General features: G+C 42.3%; 1 protein-coding gene across 1 annotated transcript in view; it reads right to left on the bottom strand.

Moving 5' to 3' along the window:
• The window catches only part of DIAPH3 (diaphanous related formin 3), a 1,357,913-nt gene that overhangs the window by 780,119 nt on the left and 561,185 nt on the right, over positions 1 to 16,609 (bottom strand). Inside the window, exons 13-14 of the mRNA XM_082245041.1 lie at positions 464 to 582; positions 287 to 351 (exon numbers count right to left, since the gene is read on the bottom strand). Of these exons, the coding sequence (XP_082101167.1) occupies positions 287 to 351; positions 464 to 582 (184 nt within the window). The remainder of the gene's footprint in view (positions 1 to 286; positions 352 to 463; positions 583 to 16,609) is intronic.

The raw sequence follows: 16,609 nt of genomic DNA, 5'->3' as shown, positions 1-16,609 counted from the left end.
CAGTCTAAGCCCGAACTGTTTATCAATAAATATGTGCCCCTCAATGGATAATAGATACATATAGTTTGTCATTGTAAACTCTAAAAAGCATCGAATGTAACTTGCAGTTTCAAGTTACTGTGCAGCTATACATCTCAATACACCTCCCAGTGCAGCTATGTTAAAAAGGAACTATGCATGTTTTACATGGTTTAAAAGGCAATGTATTGTTTAATATATGTTACACGCCCAAGCAGTGACATATTCTCCATTGTCTAGTTAAGCTGAAAATAAAAACTGTACACACTTTTTTGCTCATTTCCAGGTATCTCTCTTCAAACTCTTCAGTCTTTGCTCTGTCAATACAAACATCTGCAAAATAACAGTACACAGAAGTGAACATTAGCTATCTATAGGTAAAATAAACTACAAAAGCAGCATAAGCTGTCAAACTCCAGTATTCCACTATAATAATAAGACTTACCTAGCAAGTTGCTAAAGTCAACATCCAATCTTTTCCTGTAAGTGAAATCAGGGTCCGCGCCACTTCTGTGTAAAACTATTTGGGATACACTCTCTTCAATTATCTTAAAATATTGTGGTCTATTGAAAGAAAAATAAAATACATTTTAATAAAAAGAATAGAATGCTCTTAAAACAGTGGTTCTCAACTCCTGTCCTCATGACCCACTAACAGGCCAGGTTTACAAGGTAGCTTAAATGCATCACAGGTGATATAATTTGCTGCTCAGTGATTCCAGTATTCTAGTCCGCATCTCCCCAATGTAATACTTAAAATCTGGAATGTTAGTGAGTGCTGAGGACAGGAATTAAGAACCACGCATTGAAAAGTACTATTTCAACATTACTGAAAAGAAAAGTGGATCAAATTAATGAGAAAATATAAGATAATTAAAAAAAAGGTCTATTCACTTTACTCTTTAAAGGCTAAGATCATCTTTAAAAAATATTAATAAATGCACAAAGTTTGGTAGGTAAAAGAAAATGTGCATTGATGCATAGATATTTTTTTATATTTTTTTCAGGAGCTTGAAAAGCATTACACCTGCGATAAGAATAACAGACTCCTGCAGACACTGCCTACAGCTTTCTGCCCATATCTTCATACAGGCTCTCTTTCTGAAAGCTGTAAGGAGTGTCAATGAACTACAGGACTACTCACCAGCACCCTTGCAGTTCATTGACTACAAGCTGTCTGTTGTGATGGCAGACAAGACTTGTCGTTTTTTCATTCACAGATTCCGGTGAATGAATGACACACCTGTGTGGGCCGCCTGCTGTCACGTGGTGGGGGAATTGGGAGCTGTGGGCAGGTGCTGTATAATAACATCCTAAATAAGGATGTAATATGTCACTAAGGATTAACTTAGCATTTAAGTAGAGCTAAACCTGCTATGTTTTTCCAATCTGCCATTGAACATCCAGCATTTTTTTATCTGAAGAGCGGACAATGACACAATAAGGCTGACTTGCTTAAAAAATCCAGAGCAAGAGAAACTGGAAAAATAGAGCTTAAAAGGAAATAATTAATATTTTAGTGATTGGAGAGAGAGAGAGAGAGAGAGAGAGAGAGAGAGAGAGAGAGAGAGAATCTTGTTGCTACAGACACAAGCACAGCTTGTTAACTGCACCATTTTGTTGAACCAGCATGTGATTCAGGTTGAAAGTCAGAGTAGAAAGTTTACAGGCCACAAAGTTGCATTCTGCTGTAGATAGTAAATAAATGATCCCAACTGTATACCATACAATGCTCTGACTTCTCTACATTTTTGTGGGTGCTGCGGTGACAGGATAGATGGCGCTAAGCTATAGAATGGAAACACTTTGTGCCTGTATACAGTTTTTCTTCAAAAAGTTCTTTATTGAAAAAGCCACCACATCAAAGTTTGGGGGCTATGCAGGAACCCCTTCCTCAAACAGTGACATTGGTGACCTGTACATGTATAAAATACAGTAAAGATTTTTGTAAACATCGGGAATGGAAAGTTTTTGTCATAGGTGGCCAGTAGGTCACAAGTATGTCTAAGATGACATACACCATGTTTAATCAGTGTATTAATGTAAGCTTTTCACTAAGTTTACTATTTATCTGGTTTAATGCTAGAAATAGATTTCACTTTATTCCATGATTTAGGCATTTATCACAGCATTATGTACTCATACATGCATTAGAACAGCTAAACTAATTATGCAAAGCTTTCTAAGAAAAAAAAAACAGCAGCAATAAAATACAAATATGGAAGCATGTTGAATTTCATGTGTGGGTTATTAGCAATAACAGTAAAACAGGAAGAACCCACATCATGATAACAAATATTTGTAATAACAGGATTAAAAAATTCATGATGTTGACATAACCAATGAACTCCCAATTAAATGGCCAGGAACAGAAAATAAACCATTAGGGAGGATGGTTTTACTACTGGCAGTTATTTACATAAACATAATCCAAATAATTCCCCATAATGGTTGTTCTTGTGTCAGGTTTTATTAGAGTCACATTCCCATAATGTAGGAAATATCTCCAAATTAACTTGCAGTGGGAAAGCTCAATGAATTGATTGCATTAGAAATCAAACAGGCAGCCAAAACTTTCTGTGTACTTTGTAGCCAGTCCTTACTCATTTCAAAAAATGTCAGAATAGCTTTAACATAAAAACAATGCTTTTAGTGGTGGGGAAAATCCATACACAAAGCTATTCTTGAACACATTTCTTAATGGGAAACGTCACAAACCAGAAGTCAGTAAAGTAACGTTAAAAAAGTGTAAAGTGTATATTAACAAGACAAGCCTCAGTGGCTCCATTCAGCAGATTCTCATGTTTAATCAGTTCTAAAGTTCTCTCCTGCTGGAACCTGCTGTCACTTTGACAGCTGAAGTCCTTGCCTGTGTATCAGAGCTACCAGAAGTAGCTATTTCAGTGCTGAACAGCAAAAGTTCTGTGCCATGACAGTGCTTGGTAAAAATAAAGAAGAGGTAGCTAGTTGGAGTTCTCTCTCTATTACTGTAATTACCCTGTATCTGTCTTTTATGCTGGAGTCTCTAAAGAAGAAGCACCGAATATAAGTTATTTTATCCCTCTAAAAGTCTACATAAGACTTTATTAGGGGGCATGGTTTCCGCATGGCGCCGAGCGGTAGCATCTAGACAGAGCTCTGTCCATGCTGCGGCTACATTTGCAGAGCAATGCCATCTAAGTCTACAAATCTCTGCGCCAATACTGCCAAGAGGTCGGGGAGGCGCTGACTGCAAAGTCAGCGGTGAAAGTGGGGACCTCCGGCTAAGGATCAAGGCTTGGCTGGTAAGCGCAGCCCTGCACGTGTGCCTAGGCCTAGCAGATCTCCCTCCTCACACACCGCCTAACAGCGGGAGAGCTTGCCGGCCTCCTCGCTCTGTTCTGACATGATGGAAGTCCCTGGATCACCCACGGGCTCAGACATGCCATCCCTCATGAGGGAACTTAAGCGGGAGATAGCGGGGATGTTCCATAGCTTGGAAAAATCCATAAAAAAGGATTTGGGAGCGGTACGGTTGGACATATTTCTTCTTTTAGTTAGAGTGGAAGACTGAGAAGTGCCATGATTCTCAGGAGGAAGCCATTAAGGAATTACAGCAGACTAAACTTGACATAGCACACAGGGCCACCCTCTATAAACTATTGGACCTTGAGAACAGATCAATAACCTTAACCTTGAGCAATAACCTCAGCATATGGGGGTTGCCAGAGGCAACCAGTGATGAGGCTCTTGCAGCCACAGTGCAAGGATTTTTTAATACTATCTTGTGTAAACCAGTTACTGATCCGGTACGGTTTGATAGGATTTACTGTGCACTAAGACCGCGCAATTTATCTTCTGATCGCCCTAGGGATGTGATATGCCAGTGCATTATTTTGAGGACAAAAATGCCATCATGACTAAATTGCGGGGCTCAGCTCCTATAGATTTTGACGGTGCAATCCTCAATATATATCCGGACTTATCCAAGCAAACTTTGGAGCGCTGGAGGGTCCTCAAACCTCTTTTGAAGGAGTTAAAGGTGGATGGTGCCACATATAAAAATGGGGGTTCCCATCATGCCTCATTGCCACAAAAAATGGCAGATCTGCTATTTTGAGGTTCCCTGAAGATTTGAAAGCCTTCTGTCAGTATCTTCATCTGCAGATGGTGGACCTTCCTGGCTGGCATTATTCCATCCCCTCTTTCCAGGCGCAATTCGAAACGCAATGGCGCAAGACACCATCTAGGAAGAAAAGATCTTCCATTCCAGGTTCTGCGCAGAAAAATACCTGACTTTCACTTCAGGCTCCATGTCGGGCCTCTGTTTATTTATATATAGAAAGTTAGAAACAATGGAAGAACATCAACAGAAAATTGCAAACAATATTACAAAGAAAGTGCGTATACAACCAGGCATACAGAGCAAAGTAGCACAAAATACCTTATCCTTGTAGAATGGCCAACATGTAGAATTAGTCAATACAAGCATCATTAAACAGGCTCAAAAGTGCCTAAACATACCCGGTCAGCAACCCAGGTATTTTGTAGCACCATGGTGCCTCCACTTCTGAGCGAAAAGGCTATCAAGGAAATACCTCCATTTGCTTCCGATTCCCTTGTTTTTTTGTTTGTTTTGAAAAACCAAAGACTGGGGATTAGAACTAAAGGGGAGGAAAGAGATAAGAACAGACACTGAAAAGAAGACAATAAAAGAGGGGAGACAAGGGGGACACAGAGGGAGGGGTGGGAAGAGAAAAAAAAAGGATGGGGGGAGAGAATAGATCATCCCTGCCAGTGCCCGAAAAGCAGGATATCGTGGATTCCGCTCACAGCGCGCCGTCTGAATGCTGCGGAAATATTAAGGCTTTACCCTGGTCAGAGAGGAGAAACAAGTTCCAGAAACCACATATCTTCTGATACTTCTCCCGCCGATGCTGGGCAGTGAGGGTCAAATCCTCAAACTTATTGATCTCCTCCAGCTTCCGCATACAATCGCCAATAGTAGGGACATGTGTGGATTTCCAGTATAACGGAATGCAGGATTTAGCCGCACATAGGACATGAGGGAGGATCGATTTTTTATATCTGGAGATCGAGATGTCCGAGGCCTGGAGGAGAAAAAAGGCTGGTGTGTCCGGAACCGTACGATCAGAGAGTTCCTCTAGATGGTCCTAGTCATTTCTTGTTTTTATGTTGCATTGACCTACATGTGGTCACGTGCTACGCGGCACTCTGTCTGTATTTGTTGCTTGAGCTACATGTTGTGGCTCCTCTCCCTCCTCCTTGCGGGGTTTCAGTGATCTCCCCCTTTCTACTATGCTTTTATTGATATTATGCATAGTCCCCCTCTTCTTTCTCTCTCATCCTTTTCCTGTCTTTTTACCCCCTCTGGGCGTCGGGGTCGGCTCTATGGTAGTTGGCGTGCTATACCCTTTGCTGATACAATGGCATCCCCCCTGAAGGTCCTTTCCTATAATGTTAGGAGTTTGAATTTTGCCACTAAACGACACCTGGTCATGAGGGAACTTGCAGTGTTCTGTGGCCTTTCTACAGGAGACCCATCTCACACATAATGTTACAGTGAAGCTTTTTTCTCCCTCCTTCCCAATTTGGTATTATGGCCTCTCAGATACTAATAAGGCCAAAGGGGTCGCTATTGGCTTCAGCAAGGATGTACCTTTCCAACTTGATGAAATGTTAGCTGATGACTGTGGCAGGTATTTATTTTTTAGAGGCTCTATCGCCACTTCCATCTGCACCTTTGCTAACATATATTGCCCAAATGTACACCAGCCTTCCTTCTTGTCCCAAGTACTTTCTAAATTAACAGACTTTGCGAAGGGTGTCGTGATATTGGCTGGCAACATTAATATGCCCCTTGATCTGGTTTTGGTCACTTCCCAAGGCCGGTCAACTATCCTTTTAAATGATTGGCCTTCATTAGGAAGAGGCTGCTTGACCTCCAGCTCATGGATGTCTGGCGTCTGTTGCACCGTAAAGATAGAGATTATTTGTATTTCACAAAGACACAACTCTTACTCGAGGATAGATGTCATTTTTGTTAACCATCATTACCTTTCTTTGGTCCACTCAGTCTCTATTGGTCATCTGTCGATATCTGTCCATGCTACGGTCTTGATCTCCTTGGGGGTTACCCTCCCTCTCTAGATGCCCCCCCCCCCGCAAAATGGCGCATAAATGATTCCTTATTGGCGAACCCTGTGGATTTGGCCTCCATATCTTCGGTCTTGTCTCAATATTTTACTGAGAATGCTAATCCTGACATGGCGCCTTCATTGGTGTGGGAGCCCCATAAAGCCACCATGTGTGGGGCGCTGATTGAACTGGGGGTGCGGAGAAAGAGGGAACATGCCCAGCAGATTGACCAGCTCACGTCAGAGATTGTTGCTCTGGAACCTTTACATAAACTTTTTCTCCATACTTGGCACCAAGAGGCCTTAGAGCGCAAAACAGAAGAACTGAAATCACTTCTCGAATTGGATATTAAGAGGCGTGATCATAAGTTTTCCCAGACCATATATGAATGGGGGGACAAACCAGGTAGACAGTTGGCTCGCTCACTGCAAGCCAAACAATCCGCCTCTTTCATATCCAAGATCAAGAATCGAGTGGTACTCTCGATACATGGTACACTCAACCCCAGACATAGCTAAGGTTTTTTGGGATTACTACTCTGATCTTTAACATGTTCAGGGTGACCTTTCCAAACTCCCTGCTGAGGCTAAACATGACAGGATAAATGGTTATCTTAAATCTGCTAAGCTCCCGGAACTCCCTAAATGGCTGTTCGCAGCCCTAGAAAAAGACTTTACGATAGAAGAATTCCAAACAGCGTTAAAATCCACCCCCACAGGTAAAGCCCCCGGCCCTGATGGGTTTACAGTCCATTATTATAAGACCTTTAATCAGATCCTTCTCCCCCATTGGATGGCAAACGCAAACTCTATATCCCCCCATTCCTCACTCTGCCTCGAATCCCTAGTGGTGCATATTTCTGTCTTACCGAAACTAGGCAAAGACCCCTCCTGTTGCACCAGCTACCGTCCTATTTCACTCTTAAATGTGCACGTCAAATTGCTAGCTAAAGTCTTAGCTACTCGTCTTATGCCATTAGTTCCAAAATGGATGTAGTCCGATCAGACCGGATTTATTCCAGGTCGTGAGGCGCGATAACTCACTACGCTTTATTTCCCTGATACACTTTGTGCGGCACAAGTCCCAGCCCACCCTTCTCTCCACGGATGCTGAAAAAGCGTTTGACAGGGTTGATTGGGACTATCTTCGTGCCACTCTCCAACACTTTGGCTTGGGCCCCAAAATGCTTACCTGGATATTCTCCCTGCACTCCGCTCCCACTGGGAGCGGAGTGCTCCACTTTATTTTTCAGCAGCAGCTACAATTGCACATTTTCACATTTATAACTTTTTACCATAAGGGCGAGGTCATCTATCTCTTATATTGAACATTAATATCCCTCGTTCCGTTGCCTCTGGTTTATGTTCCTCTTTTCCTTTCCGATGGCAAATGCATAGTCTACAATACCTTGGTATCCACCTCACCCCTAAGCTCTATATGCTCTTTCGCTTTAATTACATCCCGCTCCTCATTAACATTAAAACCCTAATTCATCGGTGGTCATCAGTCCACAATGTGTGAGCAATGCTAAACTATGGGTGCAGCTAGAACATCATCTCAGTGGCGCAGACTTGTCCCGGTCTCCCTGGATTCCCCGCAAATGCAGGCTCTTCTCACCTTCCAGTTCTCCTTTAACCATCTCTACATGGGACTCCCTACATAAAAGTTTCTCCTGGAACTACAACTCACCTCTTATGCCCCTTCTGGATCATGTGTTTTTCCTGCCTGGCTCTATGGATCACGGATTTAAACTGTGAAAACCAGACTATACGCTACTCCTCCATCACGTCCTCAAGGACCGACGACTTAAACCTTTTCAAAACATCCTACACCCATGTCAGCCCTCATCACTGGACTTGTAAAGATTCCGGCAGCTGACAGACTTTGTGATCTCTTCCCCAACCTCTCCGCGGCTTAACGCATCTCAAACCTGTTGAATCTATTTTCCATCTCCAACAACCAGTTACTCACGCCATGTCAATGTTTATAAGGCTCTCTTGAACTTACACTACCTGGATAACCCAGGACACTTACTCAAATGGGAACGTGATTTAGACGCAACGCTTACTGATTCTCAAAAGTCTGTGATTCTACAATTGGCACTGTCCTCCTCCTTATCCACCAGAAGAGTGGAAGTTAATTACAAACTTTTATCCAGGTGGCATTATACCCCATCTAAACTACATGCAATGATCCCGACAAACCCCCCCCCCCCCCTGTTGGCGGAATTGAAAACTTACTGCTACCCACGCACACATTTGGTGATCTTGCCCCACTATACAAACATACTGGAGAGCTATACTTCACATTGCTGGTGAGATCACTGGTTTCACTACACCCTTTGATCTGTGGACAGTCCTGTTTCACTGTACTCTGGAGTCTGTGGGCTCTTATAAGCGATCTATCGTACCTCATCTTTTAAACGCTGCTAAAGCCCTAATCCCAGTTCATTGGGGCCTCCCTGAACCACCCTCCATCCGACAATGGCTGAGTAGGGTTGACTCTAGCCTTATGGAGGACCTGACTTATATTTCCAAAGGAAAAATTGATCAGGGCTACAAGATCTGGGCCACCTGGATTCAGTTCAAAGACTCACCCTTTTATGCCATGCTCCTGGAGCCTTCCTCGGATGTCAGCTCTTCAACAACGTTGACCTCCTAATGGGTCTTTTATCCATGGGTATTGTGTATTTTGTACTTTGTCTTATGCCTTAACATGTGCCAGCCGAACTCTGACGCCTCTACCATTTCTTCCCCCTTTATTTCCTTACTTCTCTGCCTTTCCCCCCTTCTTTACTCTGTCTTTTCTTTTCTTTCTTTTCCACTTACCGTTCCCCATCCCCTCTATCTCTTCTCTTTCTTGCTATTACTCCCTTCTCCGTACTCCATTCTTTCTCTTCTTTTCCTTCCTTCCTCTCAAAAGACTGCATTCTTTCACTCTGTATCCATTACATATTTTTACCTAGTACCTGTAAGGTTGACCTGCTGGAACCATATTATTTTCCATGCTTGGTATTTACTACCTCATTAATTGTTCCTCTTGTACCTTATATGTGTTATATCTTTGCTGGTTCTTTCTAATAAAACTTCAGCTATCACATCGGTTTACCACGACCAGACAATATGTTCATATTTCCACTATGTGTCTATTCATGAGTCTATAACTTTGCAATTACTTATGATACAGAAATTAAAAAAAAAAAAAAAAAAAAAAAAATGATATATATATATATATATATATATATATATATATATATATATATATATATATATATATATATATATATATATATATATATATATATAATTTTTTTTTTTGAGCGGGAAAAGCAGGACTTTCTTTTGATCCTACGGTACAAAGAGAATGTTTTATTTAAAAATCATTTTTAATTTACAGTGGGTACGGAAAGTATTCAGACCCCCTTAAATTTTTCACTCTTTGTTATATTGCAGCCATTTGCTAAAATCATTTAGGTTCATTCTTCTTCCTCATGAATGTACACATAGCACCCCATACTGACAGAAAAACACAGAATTGTTGACATTGTTGCAGATTTATTAAAAAAGAAAAACTGAAATATCATATGGTCCTAAGTATTCAGACCCTTTGCTGTGACACTCATATATTTAACTCAGGTGCTTTCCATTTCTTCTGATCATCCTTGAGATGGTTCTACACCTTCATTTGAGTCCAGCTGTGTTTGATTATACTGATTGGACTTGATTAGGAAAGCCACACACATGTCTATATAAGACCTTCCGGATCACAATGCATGTCAGAGCAAATGAGAATCATGAGGTCAAAGGAACTGCCTGAAGAGCTCAGAGACAGAATTGTGGCAAGGCACAGATCTGGCCAAGGTTACAAAAAGATTTCTGCTGCACTTAAGGTTCCTAAGAGCACAGTGGCCTCCATAATCCTCAAATGGAAGACGTTTGGGAAGACCAGAACCCTTTCTAGAGCTGGCCGTCCGGCCAAACTGAGCTATCGGGGGAGAAGAGCCTTGGTGAGAGAGATAAAGAAGAACCCAAAGATCACTGTGGCTGAGCTCCAGAGATGCAGTCAGGAGATGGGAGAAAGTTGTAGAAAGTCAACCATCACTGCAGCCCTCCACCAGGCGGGGCTTTATGGCAGAGTGGCCCGACGGAAGCCTCTCCTCAGTGTAAGACACATGAAAGCCCGCATGGAGTTTGCTAAAAAACACCTGAAGGACTCCAAGATGGTGAGAAATAAGATTCTCTGGTCTGATGAGACTAAAATAGAACTTTTTGGCCTTAATTCTAAGCGGTATGTGTGGAGAAAACCAGGCACTGCTCATCACCTGTCCAATACAGTCCCAACAGTGAAGCATGGTGGTGGCAGCATCATGCTGTGGGGGTTTTTTTCAGCTGCAGGGACAGGACGACTGGTTGCAATCAAGGGAAAGATGAATGCGGCCAAGTACAGGGATATCCTGGACAAAAACCTTCTCCAGAGTGCTCTGAACCTCAGACTGGGCCGAAGGTTTACCTTCCAACAAGACAATGACCCTAAGCACACAGCTAAAATAACGAAGGAGTGGCTTCACAACAACTCCGTGACTGTTCTTGAATGGCCCAGCCAGAGCCCTGACTTAAACCCAATTGAGCATCTCTGGAGAGACCTAAAAATGGCTGTCCACCAACGTTTACCATCCAACCTGACAGAACTGGAGAGGATCTGCAAGGAGGAATGGCAGAGGATCCCCAAATCCAGGTGTGAAAGACTTGTTGCATCTTTCCCAAAAAGACTCCTGGCTGTATTAGATCAAAAGGGGGCTTCTACTAAATACTGAGCAAAGGGTCTGAATACTTAGGACCATGTGATATTTCAGTTTTTCTTTTTTAATAAATCTGCAACAATGTCAACAATTCTGTGTTTTTCTGTCAGTATGGGGTGCTATGTGTACATTCATGAGGAAGAAGAATGAACCGAAATGATTTTAGCAAATGGCTGCAATATAACAAAGAGTGAAAAATTTAAGGGGGTCTGAATACTTTCCGTACCCACTGTATTTGCATTTAAGAGGATTTCTTTATTTTCATATTTTTTAAGTTTGATCAGTAATATTTTGAACACAAGTATCATTATTGCGGGAAAAACATATACATTTTTTTTTTCTGCTGCTTGTTCTACTTAATGCAACAATAAAATTACATTTTTGTAAAAAGCACATTAAAGTCATTTACAAAAGAAATAAGGATTTTTGATTGTGTATGTTTCATTTTTCTTACTAATTTATAAAACAGATATACCCCAAACCATGTATTTTTAACAGTGACCCTTAAAAGATGTATATATATGCTGAATAACATTTTTTTTCCAACAAATAATGTAAAAAAAACATATAAAAGGAGATGAAACTGTTAAACAGTGCTTTTACAGGGTGATCAACTGAAATTAATGGGTCAAGTAGTAAAATAATGTCCTGAGTTAACAAATTCCCTGTGCACACAAACATTCTTCTGTGTTAGTTGCAGATCTCTCACTCACAGATTGCTGTCTGTCAGGGAACAAAGGAGATAGGACAGCTAGTGTGTTACTTTTGTTAATGTTTACAGATGTTACACTGAATGATCATTGTAATTGGCTGTCACAGTGATCAATCAATAAGGAAAGGCTTCTGAATGGCTCCCAATCATAGGATTGAGAGCTCATGTTTCTTTAGACACCAGGTCTCATGGTGCTATGAACGGGAGCGAGCAGGGGGAGATAAACTGTAGACAGTCTACTGTATGTACAGGAGACACCTTGTGTACAGAGGAGGGGGATTTTATTTTTTTTTTATTTATTTTTTTTATTATTAATATAATACAGGATTTATATAGCGCCAACAGTTTGTCCAGTGCTTTACAAAGTGAGGGCAGACAGTACAATTACAATTCACTATGTTACATTCACTACAATGTAACTATGTAACTATGCAACTATGTAAATTCAATACACGAGGAATCAGAGGACCCTGCTTTTATGGATGCTTGTATCAAGTGGAATGTAGGCAACTGGTTAACTCTCTTTCAACATTAGTTGGAGGAGATAAACACAGTTCTACTGCCTAAATGAAGTGATATAAATCGTTCTCTCACTGGAAGTTCTCTGCAGGGGCTATTTTCATTCCTTACCAGGACCCAGGGGTGTAACAGAGCAGTTTCTTGCCCACCCTACTCCTCCCTCTCTCCTGCTCTTTCGTCAGCCACCTGTTACTTGTTTAATACTGTTGTGGAAATTGTATTAATATTTTGTGTGGACATTTCTTTAGGATGTGTTTTTAGTTAAATTGCCATTATGTCTCCCCGTGTCAGTTTACTGGTAATCGCTATGTACAGGGAATATTGCTTTAACTGGCCTTGAGGAAAGACCTGTAATTGTGGAAACCTTCCATTAAATAGAGACTGCACGCTACTTGTAGCCTGATCATCCCTATCGGCAGTGCCAGTCCGGATCTATGGCAGTGCAAGGAGAACTCCACCGCACAAATGTATATCAGCCAGCCGGGGCATCGGTATTCACTGACAAAGATATGTTTGGGATGTGGAATTCCTATTGTTTTGATAATATCTGCATATGCCAGGATTAATGCTTGGCAGCCTTCTGTTATGCTTGATCCGCATTATTGAAATGCTGCTGCTATTGTCCTTTGCATGTGAAGTCTCGTTCACTGGAACAGTAGCATGATCACTAACAAATATGTTTTTTTATCAACTATATTATATAGGAAAATTTATTTTGGTCCCAAAACCACTCTGGCCTGGTGTAGGACCAAAAATGGTTCTTTGCAAGAAGGGCTGCCAATTCTGACATCCTTCTGGCCAAAATTATGGTGACCAGAAAAGTCAATTTCCTTGCCAAAAGGATCAATGGAATATGCCTGATAGGTTCAAATGGTTGTTTCTGTAGCACAGACCGCACCAAATTTAAGGATGGGCTTGACTAGCTGAACCATACAAATCACTCCTTGTATAAATGCTAAAGGCCAACATCTGCCCCTTGAATGTTCCTAATGCCAGCTTCATTTCTACTGCTAATTGCAGAAAGACAATAATTTTTCCAATAACATGTTTGGAATGATGGAATTTGGACCTTGAAAAAGCAGATCTGGACAGCATGGAAGCGACCATGGCTTCCCCATGCCAACTTCACAATCTCTGCATACCAAGGCCTCCTGGAATCACTGACTTCCTGTCCTCCTGTATCCTGTACAGTGCCATGGCAGAAGTTAGACAGGAGGAAAAGCATAGATCAGGAAGAACTGGTCCCAAGAGATCATTACCGCACCCGGCCCGATAGCGATTGGATCCTTGGGTCTGAATACAAACCTGTGCAGTTTGAAGTTGAACCTGGATGCCAATAGATCTACCTCCAGGGTCCCCCATAGCTGGCAAATCATTCAAAAAACCTTGGGATGTAGGGACCATTCCCCTGGAAACAACTGCTGGCGACTTAGAAAATCCACCTGCCAGGTGTCCACACCCGGCATAAACACTGCCGATAGAAACGGTACATGCCTTTCTTTCTGCCCATGCTATAATGTAGATTACCTCTTTCTGGGCTGCCTGGGTCCGGGTGAACCCCTGGTGGTTGATATAAGCCACTACAGTGGCATTGTCGGACTGGATCCTAACGGGGCAATCCAGAATAGCCTGGCAGTCCAGACTACTAGAGCCAATCAAGATGCCCTGATCGCTAAGATACTGATGGATAAGTGTTTTTCCAACAGAGGCCATTTCCCCTGGACAGATGCATCCTCCAGAACTGCCCCCCAGCCCAAGAGCCTGGCATCCATGGCCAATACTTTCCAGACTACCTGCAGAAAAGACTTTCCACTTACTAAAATTGTTTGGCATCAACCACCATGTTAGATTCTGCCTTACCCTTGGGGACAGAACCATGGGATAATATGCAAAGCTTGTATCTTTTTGTTCCAAGCGGGGAGAATGTTGCTCGCCAGAACAGCCAGGAATGAAACTGTGCATAAGGGATTGCCTCGAACAAGGAGACCATATTGTCGGAATCTTCTGAAAGTTTCTGGATATATTCATCCAGATCCTCACCAAATAGATGTTCCCCATGGAATGGGAATACCGTCAGTAACTTTTTGCACGGCAATTCTGCCGACAAATTCTTTAGCCACAAGACTTGCATGTGCATACTGCAAAGCATAAGGCGCAGGGAAGTTCTGCCAGTTCCTCGGCAGTCTCCCCTTGAGCAGACAGGTTCCCAGCCAACCTCTTAAAAAAAGTCCTTTAAAGACTGGTAAATTCCTTTTGTCGCTTATTAAATTTTTGTTCACTGAAGAAATAGCAGCGGCTACCAAAGGCATGCACCACTTTCTTTTGAACTTTTCCTACATAGGATACAATAGAGAAACCCTCTTTGGAGGCTTAAACACCCTATCAGGGGGATCCCAGTCTGTATACGCAACCTGCTCCAGTAGAGGGTGCAAAGGGAAAGCCTGGGAATTCTGCTGAGGGTGAAAAGAGCCCAAAGAAGAGGAGGCTGCGTTCTGACACATCTAATAGAGATCATTTCAAGCCAGACTGGACCATTTCAGCAAGAGACTGAATCAACAATCTCTGAGAGTGAGGCGCTGAAAATCTTCAGTCTTCCCCTCTTCTAGGTCATTCACAGTTACTTCCTTTATATCCTCTGCCCATTCTGTCTCCAACCCAGGGGTTTACCCTCGGGCATGAGTGTCCAGGAGCTCAGCCAGATTCCCACTGGGCCCAGACTCAGGAGAGGGAGCTCTATCTTATTTACAATCCCCCCCACACCCCCGTTATACTGAGACAATGTAACTGCCAATTATCCCCTCCTAGCTAGCCAAAGCTGATGTCAAGTCCTCCTTTGTGACACAGCGTGTTCCCCTTGGGGGTGTCTGCTTCCGGGGTGCTCCCTCCAAGACTGTCATCTTCCTGCCTCCTGGCCGCCCCCGTCCATATCTCTCCAGTTTGAGGAGTCGGAATACTCTCCTTTCCTCATTGCTGCCCTACCCAGTAGAATCCCAATACCCTATATGATTGCACTTAACCCCATTACACACTGGTTTCGGCCCATGTGGCTGGGGTCCGTCCCCGAGCCGCATCGGCACTCCGTACCTGCAATGTTATACTGAATCCCTGGCCATGTATTTTACTTGGCCGGGTCACACTTGACTTGTTTATATCTCTGTATTTACCGCAGATGGCATCTTCCTGCTCCATGATACAGTCTATAGTTATTTTGGATGTGTGTTGTTATTTGTATTTGTATCTGCTGACTGGGCTATAATGCCATCACTTGTTAATGTTCATTTCTATTCTTCTCAATAAAACGTTTATAAAAAAAAAAAAAAAAAATACCATATATAGGGGGAACTTCCTGTCTTTTGGTTGTCCATACACCAATAGGTGGCGTATACACCAGATAGTCATTATTATGGACTCCTCTATGTTCCGTGATGTGCAATAAAGAAATACCCTTGAGTAATCAAAGCTTAAAAAAATGAGGGCTTTTGCAACCCAGGGAAGATTTGTAACTCATCATAAGTATTGTTTCAATGATTGAATGCCAAGAACCAGCAAAAGACAAATAGGTGAGCAGCTTAGCTGATCTCTGACCAGGGTTGTTGTTGAATGATTAATATAGAATGCCAAAAAAATAGGCAAAAAAATAGATTTTTTTACTTCCCATAAAATCCATTTCTCTGAGTTCATCGACGGACACAGCGCTCCATGAATCATAACTGGTGGGTTATATTGCCTCCTCCAGGAGTAGGACTAGGCAGAACTAAAAACATCTGGCTACCCCCATGGGCCGTCCTCAGCTGGTATATAACCCCCTCTCTGCTCTAGGTAATCAGTTTAGTAGAAAGCAGTATTAGAAGTATCAGAACTCCATAGAGGGGTGGGTGATGTATCTGTCAATGAACTCAGAGAAACAGATTTTACAGTAAGTCCAAAAATCCAATTTTCTCTTTTGTTCATTGACGGACACAGCGCTCCATAAATCATAACTACTGGGACATCCAAAAGCAGTGTCAAAAGAAAAATGAGGGGTGGGGAATATAACCCAAGGCTAAACATAAGAGCCATTAACCAGGACACAGGAGACCCATCTGAAAAATAAATGTTTAAGGAAAAACACCCCTCAAGAGGGAACAGCCGCTCTTAAATAGTAGCCTGCAAAACTTTGCGCCCAAAAGAAGCATCCACAGATGCCAAAGTGTCTACCTTATAGAATTTTGTAAAGTTATGCACCGACGGCCAAGTGGCCGCCTTGCAAACTTACAATATTTGTGCCTGATGACAGAAGGCCCAAGAAGTACTCCGCACCCGAGTAGAATGTGCCATGACAGGAAAAGGTGGAACCTGACCTTTAATGGAATAGGGCTGAGACACCATCTGCCTGATTCAGCTGGAGATGGTAGCCAAAAAAGCTGCCAGCCCTTTCCATGGTC

The sequence above is a fragment of the Pelophylax lessonae genome, assembly GCF_965119305.1.
Source record: "Pelophylax lessonae genome assembly, chromosome: 2".
In the NCBI taxonomy this organism is placed as follows: domain Eukaryota; kingdom Metazoa; phylum Chordata; class Amphibia; order Anura; family Ranidae; genus Pelophylax; species Pelophylax lessonae.
This window is presented reverse-complemented; position numbering and strand designations above follow the sequence as displayed.